The 17693-nt window shown below is 54.9% G+C and overlaps 7 protein-coding genes across 7 annotated transcripts; 6 read left to right on the forward strand and 1 right to left on the reverse strand.

Annotated features, from left to right (window-relative positions):
* Positions 1–550: 550 nt before the first annotated feature.
* On the forward strand, positions 551–802 carry ISF_08549 (hypothetical protein; the record flags this gene model as incomplete). The annotated part of the gene is made up of 1 exon (XM_018852152.1): positions 551–802. The coding sequence occupies one exon, from the start codon at positions 551–553 to the stop codon at positions 800–802; it is 252 nt and encodes an 83-aa protein (XP_018700616.1).
* A 737-nt stretch (positions 803–1539) lies between these two features.
* Positions 1540–2899, forward strand: ISF_08550 (acyl-CoA dehydrogenase; the record flags this gene model as incomplete). The annotated part of the gene is made up of 2 exons (XM_018852153.1): positions 1540–2748; positions 2813–2899. 2 exons carry the CDS (start codon positions 1540–1542, stop codon positions 2897–2899), a joined length of 1296 nt encoding a protein of 431 aa, XP_018700617.1.
* A 1570-nt stretch (positions 2900–4469) lies between these two features.
* On the reverse strand, positions 4470–5808 carry ISF_08551 (Epoxide hydrolase; the record flags this gene model as incomplete). Its single annotated transcript, XM_018852154.1, has 3 exons — positions 4470–5164; positions 5227–5424; positions 5481–5808. 3 exons carry the CDS (start codon positions 5806–5808, stop codon positions 4470–4472), a joined length of 1221 nt encoding a protein of 406 aa, XP_018700618.1.
* A 1057-nt stretch (positions 5809–6865) lies between these two features.
* ISF_08552 (hypothetical protein) lies at positions 6866–8326 on the forward strand (the record flags this gene model as incomplete). Its single annotated transcript, XM_018852155.1, has 1 exon — positions 6866–8326. One exon carries the CDS (start codon positions 6866–6868, stop codon positions 8324–8326), a length of 1461 nt encoding a protein of 486 aa, XP_018700619.1.
* A 1337-nt stretch (positions 8327–9663) lies between these two features.
* On the forward strand, positions 9664–12811 carry ISF_08553 (alpha,alpha-trehalose glucohydrolase TreA/Ath1; the record flags this gene model as incomplete). Its single annotated transcript, XM_018852156.1, has 3 exons — positions 9664–9675; positions 9735–11729; positions 11789–12811. 3 exons carry the CDS (start codon positions 9664–9666, stop codon positions 12809–12811), a joined length of 3030 nt encoding a protein of 1009 aa, XP_018700620.1.
* Positions 12812–13976: 1165 nt separating this feature from the next.
* Positions 13977–15560, forward strand: ISF_08554 (carboxypeptidase cpdS; the record flags this gene model as incomplete). Its single annotated transcript, XM_018852157.1, has 1 exon — positions 13977–15560. One exon carries the CDS (start codon positions 13977–13979, stop codon positions 15558–15560), a length of 1584 nt encoding a protein of 527 aa, XP_018700621.1.
* A 1219-nt stretch (positions 15561–16779) lies between these two features.
* ISF_08555 (hypothetical protein) lies at positions 16780–17562 on the forward strand (the record flags this gene model as incomplete). Its single annotated transcript, XM_018852158.1, has 2 exons — positions 16780–16845; positions 16903–17562. 2 exons carry the CDS (start codon positions 16780–16782, stop codon positions 17560–17562), a joined length of 726 nt encoding a protein of 241 aa, XP_018700622.1.
* Between the last annotated feature and the right edge of the window lie 131 nt (positions 17563–17693).

A 17693-nucleotide genomic window follows, 5' to 3' on the forward strand; every position in this document is an offset into this window, starting at 1 on the left:
AACCCCAGAAAGGAAGGTGAATGGTGAGAAGCAGCGGCTATGGGTGGGCGGCATGCCATGCTCATGTCATCTGACGGGTGTGTCTTGGGGAACAAAGGAGGAGCGGAAGCCAAGCCAGCCCGTGACGAAAGGTTCTCCGGCTCGCTCACTGACAAGGCCGAGTCCGCGCGGGGAAATGCCCCGAAGCAGGCGAATAGAGTGCTGTACGATTCAGCGCCAGTAATCCAGGATTAGCGCTAAAATACATGCGACAGGTTCCTTCGATCCTTGTCCTCAAATGACTGGTCCAGATGGAGGGGAGCTCCTCGGCCAATTACCCCTGCGCCCGCCACCAGGCCTGTAGACTCGGGCCTTTCCTTGCACCAGGTACAAATAATAAGCCCACTAGGTTAGTGGCAGGTACATACAGTAGGTTCAAGGTGTCAGGCCGGCCATCTGATCTGCCCCCTTCTACCAATGTGCTGCTGTATTTATTGAACTGGAATCACCCTATGCAAGTCGCGATGCATTCTTGGTTAATTTTGCCCACTCTCCGACATTGTATCACGAGATGAAAGCTGCCATCATTTTAATTGCTGCTCTACCCGGTATCGCTTTTGCGGCACCGAAATTCCACCTAGCCGACAAGAGAGAGCCCTTCAAGGACCTGACAAGTCTGCACTACCAGCAGAATCTACCCGTCACTGAGGCTTCTGCCAACAACGACCGCCGAGAGGCTTCGAGGCCAGTCAAGGACAACCGCAACCTTCACTACAACTCCAAGAAGATGCCCATCGCTATGGCGTCGCCCGGCCGCCAGTGAGGCTGCTCCGAGTGTTTTAAATATTCCTTGGCCTGTTAAGGACAACCGCAACCTGCACCGTTCTTACTTTATCAAGATGCCTGCTGAAGCGAGCATCCAGGCCACCATGGTCAGGTAGGACCCCACAGCCTCAGAGCTGTCTGGCGATGGGCTGACCTGCTGCAGGTCAATCTATCCGAGTCGTTTTCATAACCAGGATTTCAAAGTATATATTTAGCCCAAGTATATATTAGCTTTCGATATACATACATTGCAATTGCCATGCTGCATGCCGTAATGTTATTGCTCATTGGTGCATGTGTGTTACAGGCTGGGTTATGAGCTCGGCCACCATCAACTCGCCTATATCCACCCCATACCGAGGTCGCTAGTGCGGTAACCAGAGAAAACATCCACGAAAAACATCAACAATGATGTCGCGGGCAAATTTATCTCGAAGATTCGATGCTATAGTAGCTAGTATGTACATTACTATTCAACGGAGTTGTACTGACGTGGGATGGTACTCGACATGAGCGGCCGTGCGGCTTGTGAGCATATAGCCAATATTGATTGAGTGCGCAGGCGGCTATACCGTTTGCGGGGTGTTTATACTAACTGTACCGAGCTACACCCTCGGCAACTAGGACGTCAACCCATCGTCGACACATTATTTCAGCTCAGAACCCCCCATATACCCCCGTGGATAATTCATCTCATACTCTAAAGAGAGCCACGTCACATACCTCAACTGAATCATGGCGCCAGATCCGAAGCTTGAGCTTAGCCAGCACATCCCCTGGAGCGAACCGGCTTGGTATTCTTCGCTCCGGTCGCCCTACTACAACGACAGTCATCGGCGACTACGGGATAACATACGACAATATATAGACAAGAACGTCCTCCCCTACTCTTTCGAATGGGAAGAAAAGGGAGAAGCGCCAGTGGAGGCTTCCAAGGCTTGGCTGCGGTCGGGAATCGGTCTGGATGACATCCCCCTTCAATATCGGCCGGCCAACGTGCCCAACTTGTCGGGATTGCCTCCAGGTCAACTTGACGCATTTCACATGCTCATCATTGCGGACGAGACTTCAAGAATCGAAGGCGGTGTTGGAATCGCGCTAGGGGGGGCGTCCTCCATCGGCGCGCCGCCCATCATCCACTTTGGCACGGAGGAGCAAAAGTCCAAGTGGCTGCCCGGGCTCTTCACCAAGGAAACGAGCTTCTGTCTTGGAATCACCGAGCCAAGCGGCGGATCTGACGTTGCCCAGTTGAGAACCACTGCTGAAAAGACTTCTGATGGCAAGTTCTATATTGTCAACGGCGTCAAGAAGTGGATTACCGGGTCGCCTTGGGCCAGCCACATGACGACGGCGGTGCGGACCGGCGGCGAAGGCGCGCAAGGAATTTCAGTCCTCGTTATACCGATGAACTCGCCGGGAATCACCGTCGACAAGATCCAAAACAGCGGACAGAATGCCGGAGGTGCTTCGTTTGTGGATCTCGACAATGTCAAGGTCCCCATCGAGAACTTGATCGGTGAAGAAAACAAGGGCTTCGCCATCATCATGCGCAACTTCAACCGCGAGCGCTTTCTCCTCGCCGTCCAGTGTAATCGCAAGAGTCGAACGTGCCTCACCGCAGCATTCCAATACGCCCTGCAGAGAGAAACCTTTGGCAAGCCTCTGATGCAATACCAGGTGATCAGGAGGAAGCTTACCGAGGTGGCACACCGGGTCGAGGCCCATTGGGCGTGGATGGAGCAGTTAGCGTACCACATCGGGACCTCGCCGCAGGGGTGGCAGAGTCCGGACGTCGCAGGTCGCCTGGCCCTCCTCAAGGTCCAAGGCGGCCAGATGGTGGAACTGGCCGCTCGCGAAGCCCAGCAAATCTTCGGCGGTGCTGGATATCAGAGGAGCGGGCCTGGAGCCACCGTGGAACAGATTAGCCGCGACTTGCGGATGCTGGTAAGTTGGTGGTTGGTGTCGAGAAGACTCTCAAGCCGGGATGGTTGCTTACACTCTTGTCTAGGTTGTTGGCGGAGGCAGCGAAGAAATTATGGCCGACTTGGCCTTGCGGCAGGAACTCATGATGGCCAAGGCCAAGCTTAAACTATAAAGGTAACGCCTGCCCGGCAGTATTGCATGTGTCGTGATCATCTCGATCTACAAATGCCCATCTGGATGCTGTGTATCGTCTTGTTCAACTGTACAATAAAGTACTAGGCATGCTTAAAATTGTGTATGAGGTCTGCAGCTTCCTCCCTGTCATAAATGTTACTACATGTGCCTTCATTTGTCTAGACCAAGTTCACCCCGCAACGCGAAAGCGCAGCGCGCACTTTCTTCATGTGGTCAATGGCAATATTCCAGTGAAGCCTTCCTTATTGGCCATGATTTCCTCGCCCTCGGAGCACTGCTGATTCGATTTCGCGGTGGTTGGTTGTCGCATCTATTTCCGGGCCGCATCTAGATCTCTCCCAGTGCGCAGCTATGCTCCACATTGTACTCTTGTTGGTTGTTGGCTTCTGTCTATCGGAGCGACTGTAACGATCGCTTCAAGTGAAGGAAGAGCGCGATTGCTTGCCGCTTGTCAACATAATGTACATTGTTATGATGGAAAAGTAGGTAGACAAGTGCAGTGGCGCTCAGGGTCCTCATTGCATCACCATCACTCTCGACGGAGAATACTTATAACAACCCCTCTTCCACACAAAATAATCTTGCAAACAAAAACATCCCTTTTCCTGCTAAAAATATCAGCCCGGGTCTCCCAAAATGGGGATTTTACTTGCGCCGTGCTCTCTTTCATCTGTCGCTGGCGCTTGGGGGAAGAGAAACCACAACCTTCTTCGATCGTCTCGACAAGATATATTTGGAGGGGGTTTCGCCAGATCAGAAAAACATGGCCATCGTATTGAATCAGGAATTTCAGAGCCTGAACGACGTCACGATTGCAATTTCCGCGGTTAATGTCACGCATATACTTGCCCGAGTCGATGCCACGAATGCAACCATCGAAGTCATCGAGCCCTTGGTGGCTCAGGCCGACAACTCATTGCTTTAGTTCCCCACCACACCATTACCATACTCGAAGCCCAAACTCTCTCGCATATTTATACTTTATTCATACTGGGGAGTGTTGATTATTTCCGCATACTATCTGCAAGGCTTAGGGCTCATATGTTGCTTCGATCTTATAGCTTCGGGCAGGCTCATGGATGGGGCTTGGGCTTGTGCCGCGACCGGATAACCAAACTCACAAATGCTGTCAGGCTTTGCGGAGAGACCATTAACTCCAAAACTAGCTTTGCTTTAATGAGATGGATAACACCCTTTGGGCCTGCCGACATGTAGGGTCATCTTGCCTGGTTGGAAAGCGAGTACTATGCGTCGATGCCTAAACGTCGAGACGGGCTGACAAAGAGTCCGTGCGACTCAGCCGGGGGGTAACAGTCAATACAAAAAGATGCAAGAAGATTTTCAAAAAATATTGGAGTTGCGCTGCAGCTGGCTGAATGGCAATCGAGATTTGACGCGATAATCAAAGGGCGAGTCGTGTCGACCGGCGGTATAGTCGATCGCTTGGACGGAAAGACACGATTCGTGGCGCGATACGACGCTACTTCGAGTGAGGGGAACCTTTTCTTGTCGAGTTAGAATAGCGCAGCCAGAATATAATCTCTAATCTACACATGTGTTTTCGATCGAAGCCGCACAGCGACGTCATATGCGCCCCCTCTGCTTCCAAACATGTCCTGCACATCCCGCACAAGAAGTTGCGGCTTTTCGTATGCCGCGAAGTGACCGCCTTGCTCGTGGCGCTTCTGAAAGACAACGGGGCCGAGTGCCTTGCAAAAGGACAATGGTATGGGAGAGATGTCCTTCGGAAAGGACGAGACTCCAAGCGGCACCGGTACATACCCCATAGCCTTTCTAAGGTCCGCATTCTCGGCGTGCCGCGCTTCGTAATAAATTTGAGTGCTTGCGGCCGGGCCCGCCTTTGAAAATTGGTAGATGGATACCCAGGTCAATATCTCGTCGTCCGTCCATGGGTAGTCGTCAGTCCATTCCTGGAGTTTCTCGTAGACCCAGGCCAGCAAGCCTACGGGTGAGTCGGCCAGGGAGTAGCCAATTGTCAAGGGCTTGGTGCTCTGCTCGGCCAGATAGCCAGATCCTTCCTTCAAATACCAGCCAAGCCGCTCCAAGCCCTCACTTTCCTGCTTGGTGAACCAGCCCAGAAGCTTGTATAGCCCAAACCAACCTGTCGTTGTAGCTGACGGCTGGATCATTTGCATGTTGACGTGTGAGGCCAAACAGTGTTCAGGAAACTGGGCGGCAACAGAACGAGTAATGAAGAATCCCCAGTCACCACCTTGGGTGGCTGTATTTTTTTTCTCTCTATTAATTGAAAGCGCATAGACTTGTGTAAAGGTGACGACGTACCATATTTTGTATACCCCAAATTCAACATGACCTTGTGGATAGCTTCAGCATATTGAGAGATGCTGAATCCTGCCCGGTTGACCTTGTCGGAAAAGCCGAAATTTGGCAGCGACGGCGCGACGAGGTGAAAAGACGGTCCCTCTTTCGGCTCTGTCAGAAGGGGCATTATTTTGCTGACTTCGAGGAAGCTTCCTGGCCCTGCGCGTAGAGATTAGTACAGCCCAGCCCGGCCTATTCTTGGTGGTGAGACAGACAGCCATGGCAGAAGAGCAGGGGGATGCTGTCTTGTTGGCCACTGCGCTGGTGGATAAAGTGAATTTCGAGGTCCCCGAAGCCATCGACGTTGACGGTCGTGGTGAACTGAGGCAGCTTGTTCAGCTCTGCTTCTTGCGCGCGCCAATCGAAGCCATCCTTCCAGTACTCGACGAGTCGCTTAATGTCGGACCGCGACGCGCCGTATTTCTCGACATCTGAGAAGCTCACTTCCTCTGGAAGGGTTGCGAGTTGCAGCTTTTTCTGCAATATGTCGATCCTTTTTTGGGGAATTGCGATCTTGAAGGGTTGGACTTTGTTAGGCACCATGGTGTTGATGGAAGTTGGGCAGATTATAAATAGTTGAGATGAGATGAATCTGGCTCCGATTTTTCTGATTGATGTAGACGGAAATATCTTGATTGTAGCGGCAAAGCACTCAGTCTAATATCAGGAGCTTACAGCCGAGCAGGGACGGCGATTTCGCCTTTTCCCCGCTCCGTTGGCCTCCCTCCCCAACGTAGCCGGCTACAGACCGGGGGTTTTATGATTAACTAATCGTGACCGTTTGTAGTGCCTGGTTCGCAATAAATTCGAACCTTGTCATTATTGTACTTTCTCTCAATTACCGCCCCGCGAAGCTCCCAGAGACCTTCTGCAAGCCGGCCAGATCCAGAAGCGAGCTGTTAGGTTTCGGGCTGCGGCGGCGAGGCGACCGGGATTTACCTGACGCCCTGGACTACAGTGGCTCTCGCTGGTCCACCAGTGTAGTCAGACACGCCATGTAGAACTTGGAAATTCGCCTGTTTCCGTTGACAATATGCAGAAGCATTCAGAATCATTTGGGCGCTGACGACATTTAACAATTCCCCTGCTTGGAGTTGCAGCCTTTTGCACATTCCTGTCATATCCCCCCCCCCCTTATCTATGCCCTTATTGACCCCCTAACCGCGACCGAGAACCGGCAGCAGTAGACATGGCCTAAACTGGAACCATTGTCCGCTGGGTGGAAGTCGACGAAGTCCACGGCGGATCAGAATCATCCATCTCCAGTCCAGTCTCTAACAGCTCTCTGCGATAACAAGGCCAATTGCAGCGAATGTGCCTTGGCTGTAAGGAACAGGGGGCTAACCGCGTCAGGCTCAGCCCGAGCCCGCTGAATCCACAAGGCTGCACGCTATCTACGTCACCAGTAAGCCTTGGGTTCCTGGACTCGCCAGAAGAGTGATTGATTGCTGGTCTATAAAAGTGGCAAGAAGCATGAGACAAGAGGTAAACGGCAAGAGGCGCCCTCTTTTACCTTCAAGGACCCAAGGCATTCGCATCGTTGAACCACCCTGAATACCGACTCGCAAAGACACACCACACCAAAACACCAATCACCAGCATGCCCTGCGCCGTATCCCAAGGCTCACCGGCTCTCAGCATCGCCCTTGCCGGGTCGAGCAAGCGCATTTTTCAAACCGGCGACACCATCATTGGCAAGGTCGTGCGTCGTCAGCACATTGTCGCCCCCGAATGCCAAGTTACGCTGCGACTGCTCGGCCGTGCCAAAACAAAAATCGTCGTCACTCGCAGCAACGGCAACGGTGGCACCAGACACGACACCTACCGAAGCCGCTACCACTTCTTCGGCCCGGAAACCGGACAGATAATATTTGCAGGACCGCTGCATGTTGCTACCGAAGAAGCGGCTCCGGCCGAGTTCCCCTTTGTCATAACCATTCCGGCACATCCCTCCGAGAACCTCTCGCGCGAGGCCGGGCGGAACAGCTTCCTACCCACCGACCCAGCCTCTATTGCTGCACAACCATTGCCGCCCTCGTACGCATCCTATCATCACCACAGAGAAGCTTACGTAGAATACTGGCTCGAGGCCCAGCTCAATCCCGGGCCTGGGACGCATAACAAGTCTGTCAGCCCGGCCCTATCCACGCAGCCTATCATTCTAGGGGCGCCGCCAACACTGGAGCCCGTGGCCAAGATGGTCAAGACGTCTCCATCACCAGCGCATTCAATTACGTCTTATAGACTTATTCCCGGCATGGATGAGGTTGAACTTTCATTCAAGCAAAAGAGCAAGCAATTTTTCCACACCTCCAGCGTCCCCTCCCTCTCCTACTCGATACACGTCGGCATCCCGGTCGTCATGCAGCTCCAGTCCCGGGATACGATCCCGCTCACCCTGCGCCTGTCGCCAATGGCAAGGGGAACCAGCGACGATGTGCAAAAAACAACGCAAAAGGCCACCATTGACTACATTACGCTGCAGCTCAAAACTAACACCGTCATTCGCGCGGGTGAGCATTTTCTTGGGGGTTCACGCGAGACCAGTACGTCTGACGCCCAAGACTTACACTTGGAGAAGGCTCTTAAAGCGCTGCCGACGCCCATGGTCGTCGACATTGACCCCGACGGTGAAGCCATCAATCTCGGCGCTCTGTTTGACTTGCATCTTTGCGAATCAGGTCTATTCAGTGGCAATGAGAGGCTGTCAAGCCAGTGGTTTGCACCGCCCATAACACCCAGCTTTGTTACATACAACATGACGGTCAGTCACGCTTTGAAGGTTACCGTCAGCGTCACCGTCTGCGGCAAGGGGCACTCCGACACCTTCAAGTTGGACACGCGAATAATGTCGCCGCCTATCATGAATCGGATTCCCCAGAACAGGCCCAAGCAGGCTATCCAGCTCGAAGCCGGGCCGGCGCCACCATCGTTTGCTGAAGCCATGTGGGAAACAGCCGGGGGTGAGGCCGAGCGCCCGCCCAATTACAACCAAGAGCCAAAGGCGGTTAGCGAGGCTATGAGAGATGTTGAATCCAAGGTCGCGATGACACCCAAATAATGGCATATCGATGTCTTTTTGATTCAATAAAATAAAAGAGCCCTCCTCTTACAAGCAAGGCGGGATTGCTCCGTGAAACTATGACCATGAACTGCCGGTGCACTGAGTCTCGAGGCTTCCACATGACCCATACACGACGAACACGACATGGCACTGTTGCCAAGAGTAGACGATGAAATCATGCAGTGGCAAGTTGGCAGAGGGGGTGAAATATACTCATGTGATGCTCAAAAACATCCTAGCTAATAAAAAAAGAGAAGAAGATTTTTTTAAAAAAAAAAAAAAAAAACAGGTTGGCGAGGTTGCATCCCGAGGGATACAGGTTGGCGAGGTTGCATCCCGAGGGATACCCTATCAAGACACATGACCTTCTTGGCTTCGCCGACACCACTCGTGGGCGCCTGCCAGTAGTGGACGCAGCAGCAAGGCGGTCACCGTCGCTCGCCGGCCTGCGCTGCTCGCGGACCTGATCTGACCTGCACGCAGTTTCGCAACGAGCACGGCCGCCAAGTGAGTAGACGAGCTGCCCGACGCCGACGGTCAGGTCAGGCCCGCGACCATGACGTGCACGCGGCGCTGACATCGAGCTGGACGACGCGCTGTGGCATCGAAAGTTTGTGTCTTGTTGGGAGAGTGTGCTTTTTCTTTGGTTGCTTTCTTTTCCTGCAAATTAAAGGCAGCAGGTAATCTCCCATGGCTGCAGGACAAAGGCCGCCATGTCCTCGGGGGCTCTTATAACTAACTAACTTACCAGGTAACTAACTAGTAGCTCGGGGATCGGCGACGCGACACGGATGGCTGGATTCGCTGTATTTTTAGCGCCTCCCCGCATTCTCGTCGCGACGCAGTTTGTCTCGGAGACACGGTCGGTGAAATGCACTGGTCAGTTGACGGCGCGAACATGGTCTATTCTCCTATGATCCAAGTAGGCATGATGGAGCAAGTGCCAGAAACCAGAAAGAAGTGATTGCCACAACGGGAAGGAGATGAAACGGCTCGACGCGACATCATCTGATGACTCTGTCAGTCCAATTAAACCGCCAGCAAAGCCTCACGGGACATTTCGCCAGCATGTGCCACGAGCTTAACTTGACAAAAGCTTCAAAACCTGGTTGCTCGTTCTTCCTGCATCTCAGCGAGTAACATCGCGCACTAGCCCCGCTAGGAAAGAACGAGCGTCACCCCTAAATCTGCCACTAACGAAGTCGTAAAACGCGTGCAACAGACACCAGTGCATAGTTAGAGATGCTTATATATGGCCGTCATGACTTAGGTAGTTAGAGTAGAGGAACTTGGTTGTTTCGGTTCTCCCATGCCTGGTGCCTATTGTAATGAGCATGATTTTTTTAGTATGTTGAGACCGCGAGAAAGAAGGCATTGTGCCATCGAAACACTTACACAATAGCAGACTACCAGGCTAGCAGCGGCCTCCCTACTTCTAGGAACCGCGTTTGCCTTGGACGTAAGAGTCGCCAACAAGGCTCTATACCCGAACCAGTACCATCTCGATTACTTGGGCTCTAACCAGGCTCGAGATGGCACTTCCGGCGCAAATTCAGTGTACAACACCGCTTTCCCTGGCGTCTCGTGGGATCTCGAAAACTGGCGCCTGATCAGCTCTGTGCTAGACCAAGCACACTTCCAGTCACGCGGCTCCGTCGCGAATGGTTTTATCGGAATCAACTCGGCCGGTGCCGGTCCCTTCTTCGAGGTCGACGTGCCGGTGAACGGTGACAACACCAACGGATGGCCACTGTTTTCACGCCGACAAGCTTTCGCCGGCGTGTCCGGCTTCTGGGACGTGCAAAATGGGGAAAGCTTCATCTCAGGCATCCCGCATTGGGGCGGCATTGTTCTCGATCTTGGGAACGGCACGTATCTGGATGCAGGCGTCGCAAGCGACACCATTTCCGATTATTCCACCACGTTTAACTACAAGGCCGGCGTTTTGTCGTGGAAGTATACATGGCGCCCCAAAGGGCTTCCAGGTACATTCAAGATCGAGTTTCACATCTTGACACACAAGTTGGATATCAACGTCGGCGTGGTGCGCATGGTGGTTGAGCCGTCCGTCGACGTGAGCGCCAGCATCGTCAACATCCTGGAAGGCGCGTGTGCTGTTCGATCGACATTCCTCGAGTCCGGGTCTGACGGTGACTTCATTTACTCGGCTGTTCATCCTGAGGGACTGCCCAACACTTCGGCGTACGTCTTTGCCACGCTCGACTTCAGCTCCGGTGGCAGCGTTGGCTCGGCGCAACAAACCCGCAAGGAGCCATATCTGCAGGGCGTCGATTCGAGCATTGGAAGCAAATACAATGTGAAGCTCCAGGCCTATAAGCGCTTGGAGATTACAAAATATGTGGGAATTGCATCGACTGACGCCTTCAAGGACCCCAAGAACCAGGCGAAATCTGCCGCTGAGCAAGCTTCCAAACAAGGATTTCGTCGTCTTGCTAAATCCCACGCCGCAGAATGGGCACAGGTCATGCCGGAGGAATTTGTTGACGACTTTCGTCTCGACAATGGCGCTCTGCCCGACGATCCATCCATCGTCGACGACTCCATCATGGCCATTGTCAATCCCTTCTACCTGCTCCAGAATACTATCGGCGAGAACGCTCTAGCCAAGTCGTCCGGCCGTCCTCTCAACGAGAACAGCATTGCTGTCGGTGGAATTGGAACCGAGACGTACGCCGGCATGATATTCTGGGACGCCGAAACGTGGATGCAACCTGGTCTTGTCGCTGCGTTCCCTGAGGCCGCCAAGACCATTGTCAGCTATCGAGTCGCACACCACGAACAAGCAAAACGGAATGCGCAGATGGGGGCGGGCACCTCAAAGAGCGGAATCTCCATGCCCAAGGATGCCGCACTTTATTCTTGGACCAGCGCCCGTTTCGGGAACTGCACCGGCACGGGGGCTTGCTGGGACTATGAATACCACCTCAACGGCGACATTTGTCTGGCACTCATCAACCAATGGGTCGCTTCTGGCGACGATGCAGCGTTCAAGGACGCCTACCTTCCTGTTTTCGACTCCATCGCAACGGCATACGCGAGCATTCTTCAGCCAAACGGAAGCAAGTGGACGCTCACCGACATGACTGATCCTGACGAGTATGCAAACCACGTTGATGCTGGCGGGTACACCATGCCGCTCATTTCTCAGACTCTTCGCTACGCCAACCAGTTCAGGAAGCAATTTGGCCTCCAGCCTAATTCGAAATGGACGGAGATGGCGGACAATATTGTATTCTTGAGGGAAAACAACATCACGCTCGAGTATACCACCATGAATGACAATGTCGTGGTGAAGCAAGCCGATGTCGTCTTGGACACGTTCCCGCTGCAGTACACTCACAACTATGGACCCGAGGATTCCTTGAACGACTTGGACTATGTGAGTCTTCTATTTCGCAAGACAAACGGACGAGGCAAGGCGCTAACATTGAGCCGCAGTATGCCGCCAAGCAGTCGCCGGATGGCCCTGCCATGACCTGGGCCATCTTCTCCATTGTGGCGAACCAGGTTTCCCCCTCGGGGTGTTCCGCGCACACCTACGCACGCTACTCATTTTCTCCCTACCTTCGCGGTCCTTTCTACCAGCTCTCCGAGCAGATCATCGACAATCCAAACGTCAACGGCGGCACGCACCCGGCGTTTCCGTTCTTAACGGGCCATGGCGGAGCCAACCAAGTTACGCTGTTCGGCTACCTGGGACTGCGATACCTTCCCGACGACAAGCTGCACGTCGACCCCAGCCTGCCGCCGCAGATCCCGCGCATCAAATACCGAGTCTTCTACTGGCGTGGCTGGCCCATCACCGCATCGTCCACCTACGACAGCACGACAATGGCCCGCGCCACGCATATCATGCCACTCGACACCGCCGACCAGCGGTACGCAGACGCGCCCATCCCCGTTGACGCCGGCACCGCGAGCGGCAAGCGCTACGAGCTCCCAACGGACGGCAGCCCCGTCACCATCCCCAACCGGAAGACCGCGGACGTGCGAGCAACGAAGGGCAACGTCGCGCAGTGCCGCCCGGTTACGTCGACCCAGGCCGTCGTCCCAGGCCAGTTCCCCGAGAGCGCCGTCGACGGCGCCCGATCCACCCGATGGCAGCCCGCCTCTGCCGCGGAGCTGAGCTCCGTCACCGTGGCGCTCGACGACTCCGACCGCGGGCGGAAGATCGCCGGCTGCGCGCTGGACTGGGCGCAGTCGCCGCCGGACAGCTTCACGCTCGCGTTCCACGACGAGCCTGGCGCGACGGGAGGCGGCCAGCGCTTCACGGTGAATATATCCGCGCCGTGGAAGGGTCCGAGGACCGATGTGCACATCCCGGAGAGCAACACGACAGAGGTCACGTTCGAGACGCCGATCGCGGCGTCCAGGTTCGCGACGCTGTCGATACGAGGTAACCAGGGCAAGGGCCCAGCGGGCGCGACGGTGGCGGAATGGGCCCTCATCACAAGCTCTTGAGCATGCGCCAAGGATGATTTGACGTGGGAAGCAGATTGTGGTTAGATCTTTGGCCCCCTGCAAGGGAGGCCTCGGGTGATTTCATGTATATTGAATGTCTCCGAGTACAAAGTTGGCCGCATCAACCACGCGCTGAAATAAAGCGATTTCACGAGCGGGCTTTCTCGGTATAAGTTTCTAGTATAATTACTATTGATTAATATTTTTGCACAATCAGGATACTTGGATTGCGCCATCTTGCGCAGTCACAGGGCTCTACTAATCTTTTCAAAAGTTCTTTTGGTAAGTTGGGATGTTTACTATTCCGGTTCAACATATCCGTACTAGAGTTGCATTAGCAGTCGGGTACCTGACCAGGTTACATCACATTTAGTACACCAGGGAGCTTCTCAAGACGGAATAGCACTGTGGCTACTGAAAATAGGTAGATAGGGAACATGGCAGAACTACCGATAGTGTAGAGGCGGTCGACGCTTGTTGTACTTGGATGGGCAACTGCTCAGAAATTAATTGAGAATTGAAAAATAGGGAAATCTTGATTATTCACATTTTTTGTAGTAATTCCTTTCGAGAACAAGCACCCTTCTGTGCTTGTTTATTCTTCTCTTCCCACTACGTACCCTGGAGCGCTCAGTGGGCCGTGTTTGAGACGCGCAATTCCATGTCCACCATTACGCAACTCTGGGTGGGCCGCATTACAGTCCTCCAAGAGCCGACGGTAGAGTGCAAGCGAACAATCAATGCAAGGTGATTGATTGTCAACTCAACTTACGGGACAGCCTTCGGAATACGAACAACACAACAAGGCTCTGGGTCAATGACGGATCCGCAGCACCAAGGACAGGCCCGCGGCATGACTAACCGAACAGTCCACGATCGCCAAGGAGATGTCCTAGCGGCATGGACACCTGCCTGTTCGAGTTAGAGACGGCGCAGGAATGGCTGTTGATGTCACGTCTCGCTGGGAATTGTCCATCGGGCAACCGCTTCGGCTCGAGGCCTCCTCGGAAGATGCATGCCTGTTGGGCAGCGTGGCGTGGCGAATGCCGGGCTCAGGAAGAATGCAAAAAATGTATATATACGAGGCAGCCGTGCCGAAGGTTGATCAAATCGATCAACCTCTTCAATCCAGTTCTCCATCACAGCCAGCCACAGCGCGACAAAGATGCGTTTCGCCACAGTCGTTGCTGCCGCAGTGGCGGCCTTGTCCGCAAGCGTCGAAGCCGACAGGGCTGCGGCCTTCAAGAAGCATTCGGCCAAATATCTGCCGCAACATGACGCTGAGGCTGCCTTGGCCAAGAGGCATCTCCATGCGCGCAACGCCACGAAGCCTCGTTATCTGAACAGCAAGACCAAGAAATTTGCTGTCGACGGTGCGGACCTGCCTGAGATCCGCTTTGACGTCGGCGAGTCCTATGCGGGGAGCCTGCCCATTACCAACAAAAAAGGCGAAAAGGACCAGCTGTTCTTCTGGTTCTTCCCTTCATCAGACGCCTCCATCACCGATGAAATCACCGTCTGGCTGAACGGCGGCCCCGGCTGCTCGTCCCTGTCCGGCTTCCTGACCGAGAACGGTCCCGTGCTGTGGCAGGACGGCACGCTCGCCCCGGTCCAGAACCCGTACTCGTGGCACAAGCTCACCAACATGATCTGGATTGAGCAGCCCGTCGGCACCGGCTTCTCCCTGGGCACACCCAGCGCCCGGGACGAGATCGACGTGGCCACGCAGTTCCGCGGCTTCTGGAAAAACTTCATCGACACCTTTGACCAGCTCAAGGGCGCCAAGACGTACCTGACCGGCGAGTCCTACGCCGGCGCCTACGTCCCGTACATTGCCAACAGCTTCCTCCTCCAAAACGACACCAAGTACTTCAACCTCAAGGGCATCTCCATCAACGATCCCGTCCTTGGAGATGAAAATATCCAGTTCTCCATCACCGATGTTCCCTTCAACACGTACTGGGCCAACCTCCTTCACCACACCGACAAGACCGTCGCCAAAATCAATGAGCTCTATGAATCGAGTGGACAGGCCAACTACACGAGAAAGTGGTTCACCTTCCCGCCTCCCCAGGAACCCTTCCCCGCGGTTCCCGACGAGGATAAGGAGGTGTCCAAGATCATCCGCAAGTCGCTGCAGTCGAACAACCCTTGCTACAACGTCTACCACATCTCCGACCAGTGCCCGACCGTCTACAGCCACCTCGGCGGCGTCAACGACGGCGACTACGTGCCCCCCGGCTCCGAAGTCTACTTCCAGCGCAAGGACGTGCAGAGGGCCATCCACGCGCCCCTCATCGGCGACCGGTGGCAGCAGTGCGGCGGCAACACCAACGGGTCCGTGTTCCCCCACGGCGACGCCTCCCCCGGCGCCGCCCTCGACGGCACCCTGCAGAACATCATCGAGCGCACCAACAACACCATCGTCGGCTCCGGCGCCCTCGACGCCCTCCTCCAGACCAACGGCACCCTCTTTGCCCTGCAGAACGTCACCTGGCACGGCCACCGCGGCTTCCACTCCTTCCCCAAGACGCCCTTCTTCGTCCCCGACCACGAGGACAAGAACCCGGGCGCGCTGGGGCCAAAGGGCGACATTGGCGTGTACGTCAAGGAGCGCGGGTTGACGTTTTACGACGTCCAGCTAGCGGGCCACGAGGTCCCGAGCTATTCGCTGTCTGGTGGCTACAGGATGCTGCAGCAGCTTCTCGGGCGCATCGACGACTTGAGCAGCACGAAGCCGCTGTTCTAAAGCTTGGGGTGGCTTGGGGCTAGATGGAACTCGACGACATTCACGCTTGTATATAGCAGCCTGCTAATAGACCCGATATAGCTTCTGGGATAAATGCCGACTTGCCTTTTTTCATAGAATGTGCATCGTTGCTGAATAGTGGAAGCACGTCACGTCATGGTGCAATTCGCGACATTGTGCCAACACCAGCGCAAGCCGATTGCAAGCGATTTGTATCCATTTAAGTTCAGCAACATGGGCACGTTTCTGACGGAATAATCCGCTGCCGGCGTAATATTTCGCCAACGGGCCGCAGCGCTTCTACGATGAATGGCCTGCCCTGCGATGACAGATGATCCACCAACAGCATGCAAGTCCTGAGACGTAGCTCCGCGTGCAAGTGGTGCCTACCCACGTCATATACGTGCCTCTCCTCATGTTCGCCCGGGGAAGGATAACCACGTGTGAATGGACAGGGCATGAGGTACGGCATGCATTTCCACGAGGCGCGTCGGTAGATGCTGACAGGGGACGTCCCGATGTGGACGGACAGAGAAGGGCAAGTTCGCATAACTTGATGGCCAACCTCAAGAGCATGACATGATAATTTTAACCTCTTCGATCTAATCACCGTCGCCGTCACGGTGTTGATGGGTTGGTGGGCCAGCCCGAAAACCAAGACCGTTGACACACAGACGGAGAGTCAGCAGTCGAGCGACCGTGCTCAGCACCCCTTGGCAGGGGAGGAGGGCACAGAGCCGCATCTAAATTGCCACATGGCACGCACTTTTGGCGTCGATGCTTATCGTGAAGCGCCGACCGTGGAATGAAACCCTGACCACTTTTTCAGGGCACCCATTGTGGCTACCGCCTGTGGTGAGGTCGCTGTTGTTGCCCATGCGGTGCGGCGGGGATCGCCACGGACGTTGAGCAGGTGAATTGCCACCTGAAAACGGCGAAAAGGCGCAGATAAGGAGATAATTGTGTGGTGCAGCAATATTATAGGGCTGGATATTGCACCTGCACTTCGGTGCCTGTGCCTATATAAAGGAAGGAAACGCCGTTGGAAGCATGAGGTAGCAAGCTTGCAGAACCAACACCTTCACTCTTTACGCTTGCTCCAGCTTCAACCACGCTCTTTATTTCTCATTTTAATTTTTCAATTTTAATAACCTCCAAATTTCTATTCTTCTTCGCTTACACTCCTTACTCTACTCCTCAATTCTCCATCACCGCAAAAATGCTTCCTGCTACTGTCCTTGCCCTCTGCGCCCTTGCCGTCGCCGCACCCCTGCCGAGCCCTCAGGTACACACACACCACCGATCATGGTTACCACCCGCACTGCGCTGACTTTCAAAATAGGCTGCCCGCCCGTTGATTGACATCAACGCCAGCAACAACAAGCTGGACTTCCCCATCAACGTCCTCGGCCTGCAGACCCACGACGTCTCTGCCGCCAACGGCAATCTCTCCCCGAGCCAGGCCAACTCCCCGAACCAGGCCAACTCCCCGAACCAGGCCAACTCCCCGAACCAGGCCAACTCCCCGAACCAGGCCAACGCGCCAGCGGCGGCGTCCCCGGCCCCGGCCCCGGCTACGGACTCCCAGGACGCCAAGGGCAACAACGTCAACGGCAACACGCTCAACTTCCCGGTCAACGTGCTCGGCGCCCAGACACACGACATCTCGGTCTTCAACGGCAACCTGTCCCCCAACCGGGCTCCGGCCCAAGCTGCAGCCCCGGCCCAAGCCCCGGCCCCAGCCGCAGCCCCGGCCCAAGCTCCGGCCCAGGCCCAAGCCCAGGCCCCTGCCCCGGTGGCGCACACCACCACCGTGACCGAGGCCGTTTCGAGCAACGGAAATGGAAACGGAAGCTATGTCGTGCCCGTGGCTGTCAACGCGGCTCCGGCCCCCGCTGCCCCCGCCGCCCCAAACGCGCTCATGGGGGCTGTGGCCGGCATCACCTCCGCATTGTACAACTTGGCTGGCGCCATCACCGGCGCCACAGGCGGCAGGGCCTAGATGCTAGCGGTTTTACTCTCCGCACCTGATGGTCAAGTATTATTGTTGCCTAATTTGATTGCCCGGATTCACTCTTATACGCTTAATACAATGAATTATTTCCATCTTCAATTTCTATATGCGGGACTGAA

This window comes from Cordyceps fumosorosea (genome assembly GCF_001636725.1).
Source record: "Cordyceps fumosorosea ARSEF 2679 chromosome Unknown scaffold_32, whole genome shotgun sequence".
NCBI classification, from domain to species: domain Eukaryota; kingdom Fungi; phylum Ascomycota; class Sordariomycetes; order Hypocreales; family Cordycipitaceae; genus Cordyceps; species Cordyceps fumosorosea.